The sequence below is a fragment of the Alosa pseudoharengus genome, unplaced genomic scaffold (assembly GCF_046254945.1).
Source record: "Alosa pseudoharengus isolate Yale_2024_CS ecotype anadromous, Long Island Sound unplaced genomic scaffold, YU_APseudo_1.1 YU_APseudo_1.1_scf_11, whole genome shotgun sequence".
NCBI lineage: Eukaryota > Metazoa > Chordata > Actinopteri > Clupeiformes > Clupeidae > Alosa > Alosa pseudoharengus.
The window spans coordinates 40,429,778-40,439,777 of NW_027468576.1; the positions used below are offsets into that span (position 1 = coordinate 40,429,778).

The following is a 10,000-nucleotide window of genomic DNA, read 5'->3' on the forward strand; positions in this document are numbered from 1 at the left end:
CTTCAGGGCAAAGCAAGAGTGGTCCGGTTCTTCCTGTCGAGACTTATTTTCCCGATAATGACCGGCGCTCCATACATTACCGGTACTTGTTGCATAGCATAACTGTCATTGGTATTGTGGATGTTATTGTTGACTCTGATCTCTTCTCATTGTTTTCTAGAATTCTGTCCTTTTGTTTTGTTGTGTGTTCTAAGATTCTATTGTTTTGTTGTGTGTTCTAAGATTCTTTTGTTTTGTTGTGTGTTCTAAGATTCTCTTGTTTTGTTTTGTGTTCAAAGATTCTGTTGTTTTGTTGTGTGTTGTAAGATTCTGTCCTTTTGTTTTGTTGTGTGTTCTAAGATTCTCTTGTTTGATGTGTGTTCTAAGATTCTCTTGTTTTGTTTTGTGTTCTAAGATTCTCTTGTTTTGTTTTGTGCTTTAAGATTCTTTTCTTGTGTTGTGCATTGTAAGATCCTATTCGTTTGTTGTGTGTTCTAAGATCCGATTTGTTTGTTGCGTGTTCTAAAATTATGTTCTTTTGCTGGCGACTACGCCGCTCCGTCCGCTATCTTTGTTAGTCTATGTGTCATTGACAATGTCTTATATGAGGAGCGCTTTGGGTTGCACTCTGTGCACGTTAAGGCGAGACACTACAGGTGAATAGGGTAACATTTTTAACAAGCAGATATCACTATGAAACTTACCCAGTTGATTACTTACATTAATATGAGAAAAAAATGTATTACAAGTTTTCTGTAATTTAATGTTTACATATGCAAATTAGGCATTATCTAATTAAATATGCGCTAATTTGCATACATTTTAAAACAAGAAACCTGAGCATTGGATACAGCCAGGTTCAAAATTATGTTTTCATTGTGTTCAGATAATAGATGTTGAAAAATTTACAGAGGGATTTATGAATATCTACTTTAGTTATCCTGTAAATCAGAATATAATGTCAATAGCCCTAAAAAATCGATTTTTGCCATGTTTTTAGGCATAAAATGTCATGTAAGTCAGGCTAGGAATAATATATCAACAAACCCCTCTGTAAATATCTTCGAAATATAGTTAGGCATAAGTCTAGAAAGTTTGGTGTATGTACGTGCTTCTGAAGTGGAGTTTCCTTGCTCAGAGTGGGAGAGGAAACTCGTTTTGAGAAAACAGCCTTGAAAGACAGCCAATGAGATTCCGTTCTCAGCCTAGACTCGTCTTTGAACTTTCGCGATTGGTTGCTGATACAAAGGAAGTGTCCATATATGGATCACATAGCGTGATACAGGAAAAACAGAGCTTTCCAACGGTACTACACACGATATGTTTTGGGTCACAGTCGCGGGAGTGCATGCAAGGTTAGAATGCTAACTTTTGCTGAATTTAGGATAAATATACAGGCGCGAGTAGACACAATATAATGAAATAAACACCTAAATGTGTAAATCGGACTTTTTTGTTGTATTAGTGTGATAGAATACATGCTAAGGTAACAGACTAGCTCAAAATCTCGAAATTGAAAAAACGATGTTTTCACCTGCCGTGTCTCGCCTTAAATGCGCTATACAAATAAAAATTGACTTGACTTGACTTGTTGTGTGTTCTAAGACTCTCCTCCTTTGTTGTGTGTTGTGCGATGCTGTTGGTGTGTTGTGCGATGCTGTTGGTGTGTTGTGTGTTGTGTGATGCTGTTGGTGTGTTGTGTGTTGTACGATGCTGTTGGTGTGTTGTGTGTTGTGCGATACTGTTAGTTTGTTGTGTGTTGTGCGATGCTGTTGGTGTGCTGTGTGTTGTGCGATGCTGTTGGTGTGCTGTGTGTTGTGTGTTGTGCGATGCTGTTGGTGTGCTGTGTGTTGTGTGTTGTGCGATGCTGTTGGTGTGCTGTGTGTTGTGTGGTGTGCGATGCTGTTGGTGTGTTGTGTGTTGTGCGATGCTGTTGGTGTGTTGTGTGTTGCTGTTGTGTGTTGTGCGATGCTGTTGGTGTACTGTGTGTTGTGCGATGCTGTTGGTGTGTTGTGTGTTGTGCGATGCTGTTGGTGTGTTGTGTGTTGCTGTTATGTGTTGTGCGATGCTGTTGGTGTGTTGTGTGTTGTGCGATGCTGTTGGTGTGTTGTGTGTTGTACGATGCTGTTGTGTGTTGTTAGTTTGTTGTTAGTTTGTTGTGTGTTGTACGACACACACAGACACACACACAGACACATGCTGACAAAAACGTGAGAGAGAAAAATAAGCATACATGATCACACACACACACACACACACACACACACACACACACATACACACACACACACACACACACACACACACTCCCTTCCACTCCTCCACACCTGCAGTCAATGCACTCTAAAATAGCAGACAACCCCCCCCCCACTGGCATCCTGTGTCTGATCAATTGTTTAAGAGACGCAACACACTCGTGCAGTCACGATCAGCCACAGACAACTCAAACACACGCAGACACACAGACACACACACACACACACACACACAGACAGACAGACACACACACACACACACACACACACACACACATCATGTGCCTTTGACCCTGACTACTATGTCCAGCTATCACAGTCACACTGGCTGTTAGATATCACGCTCTGAGGGATTTTGCACTAGTTATTCACATTCCTGCATGTCACACACTTTTTATATTTTTATAACTGTAATGTACATGCGTTTGGATGGTAACAATATTTTCAGGCTCTTACATCAGCACACACACACACACACACAGATTCTGTGACAAACCTCTGCACAGATGGATGTGCACACCAGGGAGATGAGCTCACCCCTAATCCCCCACCCCCCATCCACACACACCCCAGCCCAAAATCAGACCATTAGCACGGATCTGTTTCCATGGGGATGGACCCCTTTCTCCAGTCACCATCAACAGAATGAAGAGATGTGTTTTTAAACACCAAAGACTCTGTGCAGATTACAACAATGAAGAGGTGTTTTTACACACCAAAGACTCTGTACAGATTACAACAATGAAGAGATGTGTTTTTAAACACCTCAGACCTCACAAATCAACAGAATGAAGAGATGTGTTTTTAAACACCAAAGACTCTCTAAAGTTTACAACAATGAAGATATGTGTTTTTAAACAAAGACTCTCTAAAGATTACAACAATATAGAGATGTGTTTTTAAACACCAAAGACTCTCTAAAGTTTACAACAATGAAGAGATGTGTTTTTAAACACCAAAGACTCTGTACAGATTACAATGAAGAGATGTGTTTTTAAACACCTCAGACCTCACAAATCAACAGAATGAAGAGATGTGTTTTTAAACACCAAAGACTCTGTACAGATTACAATGAAGAGATGTGTTTTTAAACACCTCAGACCTCACAAATCAACAGAATGAAGAGATGTGTTTTTAAACACCAAAGACTCTCTAAAGTTTACAACAATGAAGAGATGTGTTTTTAAACACCAAAGACTATACAGATTACAACAATGAAGAGATGTGTTTTTAAACACCAAAGACTCTGTACAGATTAAAAACACATCTCTTCATTGTTGTAAACACCAAAGACTCTGTACAGATTACAACAATGAAGAGATGTGTTTGTAAACACCAAAGACTCTGTACAGATTACAACAATGAAGAGATGTGTTTTTAAACACCAAAGACTCTGTACAGATTACAACAATGAAGAGATGTGTTTTTAAACACCTCAGACCTCACAAATCAACAGAATGAAGAGATGTGTTTTTAAACACCAAAGACTCTCTAAAGTTTACAACAATGAAGAGATGTGTTTTTAAACATAGACTCTCTAAAGATTACAACAATGAAGAGATGTGTTTTTAAACACCAAAGACTATACAGATTACAACAATGAAGAGATGTGTTTTTAAACACCAAAGACTCTGTACAGATTAAAAACACATCTCTTCATTGTTGTAAACACCAAAGACTCTGTACAGATTACAACAATGAAGAGATGTATTTTTAAACAAAGACTCTCTAAAGATTACAACAATGAAGAGATGTGTTTGTAAACACCAAAGACTGTACAGATTACAACAATGAAGAGATGTGTTTTTAAACACCAAAGACTCTGTACAGATTACAACAATGAAGAGATGTGTTTTTAAACAAAGACTCTCTAAAGATTACAACAATGAAGAGATGTGTTTTTAAACAAAGACTCTCTAAAGATTACAACAATGAAGAGATGTGTTTTTAAACACCAAAGACTGTACAGATTACAACAATGAAGAGATGTGTTTTTAAACACCAAAACTCTCTAAAGATTACAACAATGAAGAGATGTGTTTTTAAACACCAAATACTCTGTACAGATTACAACAATGAAGAGATGTGTTTTTAAACACCAAAGACTCTGTACATATTAAAAACACATCTCTTCTTTGTTGTAAACACCAAAGACTGTTCAGATTACAACAATGAAGAGATATGTTTTTAAACACCAAAGACTCTGTACAGATTACAACAATGAAGAGTCTCTGTGTCTCTCTGTCCAGCATGAGCTGCATGAGAAGCTTATGGCAGCTTGCCCCTCTCTTACCAGTTGCTCTCTCTGTCTCACACACACACACACACACACACACACACACACACACACACTCACACACACACACACACTCACACACACACACACACACACACACACACACACTGGCCATTCATACCATGGCTTCCTGTTTCTCTTTCTCTCCCTCACTCTTTTGTGCCTTCACCATACTCTCTCTCCCTTCCTCTCTCTCTCCCTCTCTTTCTTCCTTCCTCTCTCCCTTCCTCTCTCTCCCTTCCTCTCTCTCTCTCTCTCTCTCTCTCCCTTCCTCTCTCTCACCATCCTCCCTCCAATCTTTTGTTTCCCTCTATCTCTCTCTCTTTTGCTCCCTCACCATCCTCCCTCCATCTCTCTCTCCCTCACCTTCCCTTCTCTCTCTCTCTCTCTCTCTTGCTCAATCACCATCCTCCCTCTCTCTCTCTCTGTCTGGCTTGCTGACTGTGCATTTGAGGTCCATAGAAACTGCTAATGGTAAGTTGTTTTATTGGATATTATCTCTGGCCAGCCTTTGCAGGGGGAGACAGCAGACCAAACCAGACCAGACTACGTAGACCGGACCAGACTACAGCAGCCTAGAGCAGACTAGAGCACTAGAGAGAGAGAGAGAGAGTGTGTGTATGTGTGTGTGTGGGAGAGAGTTTTGTGTTCATGAAACAATGTGCTGCATATTTAGCAGGAGGAAACGGCATTTTAAGTCTCATAACAGGAACAGGAAGTCCTTTAAGCCATCAGCCCAGTTACTCCTTTAAGCCATCAGCCCAATTAGCCCAATAAGTCTTATAACAGGAAGTCCTTTAAGCCATCAGCCCAGTTACTCCTTTAAGCCATCAGCCCAATTAGCCCAATTAGTCTCATAACAAGAAGTCCTTTAAGCCATCAGCCCAGTTAGCCCTGTTAGCCCAGTTAGCCCATCAGCTCAGTTACCCCTTTAGCCCAGTTAGCCCATCAGCTCAGTTACCCCTTTTAGCCCAGTTAGCCCATCAGTCCAGTTAGTCCAATTAGCTCAGTTAGCCCATCAGTCCAGTTAGCCCAATTAGCTCAGTTAGCCCTGTTAGCCCAATTATCCCTGTTAGCCCAGTTAGCCCATCAGCTTGAATTTCCCCTTGGGTATCAATAAAGTATCTATCTATCTATCTATCTATCTATCTATCTAGCCCAGTTAGCCCATCAGCTCAGTTAGCCCATCAGCTCAGTTAGCCCATCAGCTCAGTTAGCCCTGTTAGCCTAGTTATATCCCATCAGCCCAATTAGCCAAGTCGCTCTCTTCTTCTGTCTCACTCTCGCCATCTAACAGAGCTAGCAGTGTGTTATAGCCGCCATCTGACAGAGCTAGCAGTGTGTTATAGCCACCATCTAACAGAGCTAGCAGTGTGTTATAGCCGCCATCTAACAGAGCTAGCAGTGTGTTATAGCCGCCATCTAACAGAGCTAGCAGTGTGTTATAGCCGCCATCTAACAGAGCTAGCAGTGTATTATAGCCACTATCTAACAGAGCTAGCAGTGTCTTATAGCCGCCATCTAACAGAGCTAGCAGTGTATTATAGCCACCATCTAACAGAGCTAGCAGTGTGTTATAGCCACCACCATCTGACAGAGCTAGCAGTGTGTTATAGCCACCACCATCTGACAGAGCTAGCAGTGTGTTATAGCCGCCATCTAACAGAACTAAGCGTACGTTATAGCCTCCATCTAACAGAGCTAGCAGTGTGTTATAGCCACCATGTGGAAGAATCTGCTCTAGTGGGAGCATTTAATGTGTTTGGCTCATTGAATCAGTCATCCAATTCAGCATGTAGAGCTGCCTACTCTACCAGACATGTCCTAAGCAATGCCACACCCTGTTCAACACAATTTCATACCCTTCCTCCTCCTCCACCTCCTCCACCAAAAACACAATTTCAATCCCCTCCTCCTCCTCCACCTCCTCCACCAAAAACACAATTTCATACCCCTCCTCCTCCTCCTCCACCATCATACTAATAAGTCAGTAGCACTCAGACTGTTTGCTTCCAGACAGGGACGCAGTGGAGGCATCCATCACTCTCCGACTGGCGCTCCCACACCCCACCCGCCTGGCGCACCCACCCACCCGTCTGGACACACACACACCCACCCGTCTGGACACACACACACCCACCCGTCTGGACACAGTGAACTGTTCAGAGAAAACATGTTCGCCAGAAACACCAGACCAGATGTGAACATACATAAGATCAGGACCAGATGTGGACACGCATAAGATCAGGACCAGATGTGGACACTCATAAGATCAGGACCAGATGTGGACACGCATAAGATCAGGACCAGATGTGAACACAAGAACAGGACCAGATGTGGACATAAGATCAGGACCAGAAGTGGGCCGATCCTGGGCCAGACTGGCCACAGGGGGCACTGCTGTCTCGGCTGTTTAAGGGCATCGGCTGTTTAAGGGCATCGGCTGGGCATCGGCTGGGCATTTTTTGAGGTGAGTGGGGAGGACACCGGGCCGCGGTCCATCTCTGCCAGGGAGCGCAAGCAGGTAGGGTCAAAGGTCAGATGGCCTGAGAGATGGCCTGACCCACAGTGCACACCACCACGGGTGACGTGAAGGAGGCGTGTCATGATGACGGGGGGGGATGGGGGGGTTAGAGAGGGTCATGATGACTCAGCGCTTCTTACCAGCAGGGGGGTGGCGGGTCATGATGACTCAGCGCTTATTACCTTGAGGTGCTGGAGCTGCCGGCGGTCATCCTCCAACTGGCGCTTCTTATTCTCGATCTCTGTCTGTCTCTTCCTCTTCTCCTGAAACACACACACACACACGCACACACACGCACACACATACGTTTGTTATTTCAGATGAAGGAGCAGGCATGTAGCATGTGTGTGTGTGTGTGTGTGTGTATTTTGTGCACTATTTGCTTTCGTTGTCTCTATTAGATGGCAACAAGAACACCGTCGTCATGTCTACGAGTTGTCACAGTCGTCATGACTACGAGACTCATCATTATGGCCTGATGTCATGTCATGCATTGAAGTAACAAAGTTTACTGAATGACAGCATTAAAGTACACACACTCACTCACACACACACACACACACACACACACACACCCTCCACTTCCTCATGCCATGCATGGTGTCACAGTGATCTGAGTCTGACCAAACAGTATGTGAGCTACAAAATATGTACAAATTATTAAAAGCGATGAAACTACCCCCTGGGTTCTCACACAGACGCACACACACAGACACACACACACACACACACCCTGGGTTCAACCCTCTCCCCGTGCTCTACCCCCTTCACCCTGAAAGGACGCTCTGTCATGGCGGCTCCCCTGACCAGGCCCAGTGGCTGATGGGATACTAGCTCAACGCCACTTCCCCCTCCAGTAGGGGTTAAGTCATCGAGAGACCTCAGACCCATTAGACCAGCCTCAGACGAGTCCAGGAAGTGACGTCAATTCCGGAAATAAGTACATAATTTACTTTACTCTTTATGGAGAATACAACTGGAAAAAACGTGTTTTCTTTTACAGTTCATGGAAAAAATTGTCACATTAGGTAGAAGCTTTTTATTATTATTCGTAATTCCCATTTATTTATTAAATAATCGATCGCGACTGACTGTCCACGAGATCTGCCAGTCAGCTGGAAGGAGCTCGTGATTCACTCATAGGGACTCACGGCAGATACTGCACGAAATTTTGGTTTATGGCTATCGTTTAGGTGTCCTTCCTATTCATGAACATGAACATGATGACTGACTAAATAAATGACTATGATGTTTAATAAACCATTGTAGGCATACAAGTTATCATTATATCACATCAATTAAGTGTTTTCTGTAGGCTAGGCTACTGTGTGACATGCTTTAGGCTACAGCATATAAATCAACAATAGGCTATCAACACTCTTGCAGTATCACTGTTGCAGAAATCACATACAGTACAAGAAGGCATCCTCTTGATTGTTTGTACATTTTTGCACATTCCAACATAAGGAAGCAGCATGAGGAAACTTGTCGTTTTTCTGCCTTATTTTCTAACTACTTTTACGAGTCTGCAGTATCACTGAGTACAGCTGTTACAAGAGGGTCTGGCGTCCCTTTGTTATGATGCACTTCCTTTGTTATGATGCACTTCCTTTGTTATGATGCACGCGGACATTCGTCTCTAAATGACTTAACTCCCTCTCTCCCCTTCCCTGACCAGGCCCAGTGGCTGATGGGATACTAGCTCAATGCCACTTCCCCCTCCCTGACCAGGCCCAGTGGCTGATGGGATACTAGCTCAATGCCACTTCCCCCTCCCCGACCAGGCCCAGTGGCTGATGGGATACTAGCTCAATGCCACTTCCCCCTCCCTGACCAGGCCCAGTGGCTGATGGGATACTAGCTCAATGCCACTTCCCCCTCCCTGACCAGGCCCAGTGGCTGATGGGAAACTAGCTCAATGCCACATCCCCCTCCCTGACCAGGCCCAGTGGCTGATGGGATACTAGCTCAAAGCCACTTCCCCCTCCCTCCCTCCCTGCCTGTCTGCCTGTCTGCCTGTGAGCTGTATGCTCTGTGATTGGCTGCCTGTAAGCTGTGTGCTCTGATTGGCTGCCTGCCTGTGAGCTGTGTGCTCTGTGGTTGGCTGCCTGTGAGCTGTGTGCTCTGTGATTGGTTGCCAGTGAGCTGTGTGCTCTGTGGTTGGCCGATAAAGAGGAAGTCCCGGTCCTGTGCTTGTCCTAAGGGCACTGGACTATTAAGTGACTAGAGCCTGGATCATGTGTCTCCCCAGACGACTAGTCACCCGCAACAAAACCTCCACCCCTCCTCTCCTCTCTCCTCTCTTCTCTTCCCTCCTCTCTCCTCTCCTCTCCCCTCCTCTCCTCTCTCCTCTCTTCTCTTCCCTCCTCTCTCCTCTCCTCTCCCCTCCTCTCCTCTCTCCTCTCTTCTCTTCCCTCCTCTCTCCTCTCCTCTCTTCTCCCCTCCGCTCCTCTCTCTCTCCTCTCCTCCTCTCCCCTCCTCTCTTCTCTAAAAGAGACATTTTCTGCACGGTGTGAGGCTTATTCAGCCTGCCATCTCAAAATATGGGCACAAGCTTTAGCCTCTTGGCCTCTGGCTTTGGCAATTTATCTGAGCTCAATGGACACACACACACACACACACACACATACAGTACACACACACACACTCACACAGAGACGTCTTATTGAGAAGATCCTTCAGTGTGATGGTAAAGGGGTTCATACAGTGTGTCTGATTAAATAGTCGTCACACACAGCCAATCACGCCTTTCTTTACCCATCTGGTCTAAAGAGACTACTGGACTGATGAGCTGTGTGTGTGTGTGTGTGTGTGTGTGTGTGTGTGTGTGTGTGTGTGTGTGTGTGTGTGTGTGTGTGTGTGTGTGTGTGTGTGTGTGAGAGCCCAGGCTAGAGAGGGGATGTGACAGGTTAGACGCGGTGTGTGTGTGTGTGTGTGTGTGTGTGT

At 44.4% G+C, this 10,000-nt stretch overlaps 1 protein-coding gene across 1 annotated transcript in view; it reads right to left on the reverse strand.

Annotated features, from left to right (window-relative positions):
* palm1a (paralemmin 1a) overlaps positions 1 to 10,000 on the reverse strand; it is a 66,737-nt gene that overhangs the window by 27,202 nt on the left and 29,535 nt on the right. The window contains exon 3 of the mRNA XM_076275550.1: positions 7,237 to 7,317. Coding sequence (XP_076131665.1) covers positions 7,237 to 7,317 — 81 coding nt within the window. The remainder of the gene's footprint in view (positions 1 to 7,236; positions 7,318 to 10,000) is intronic.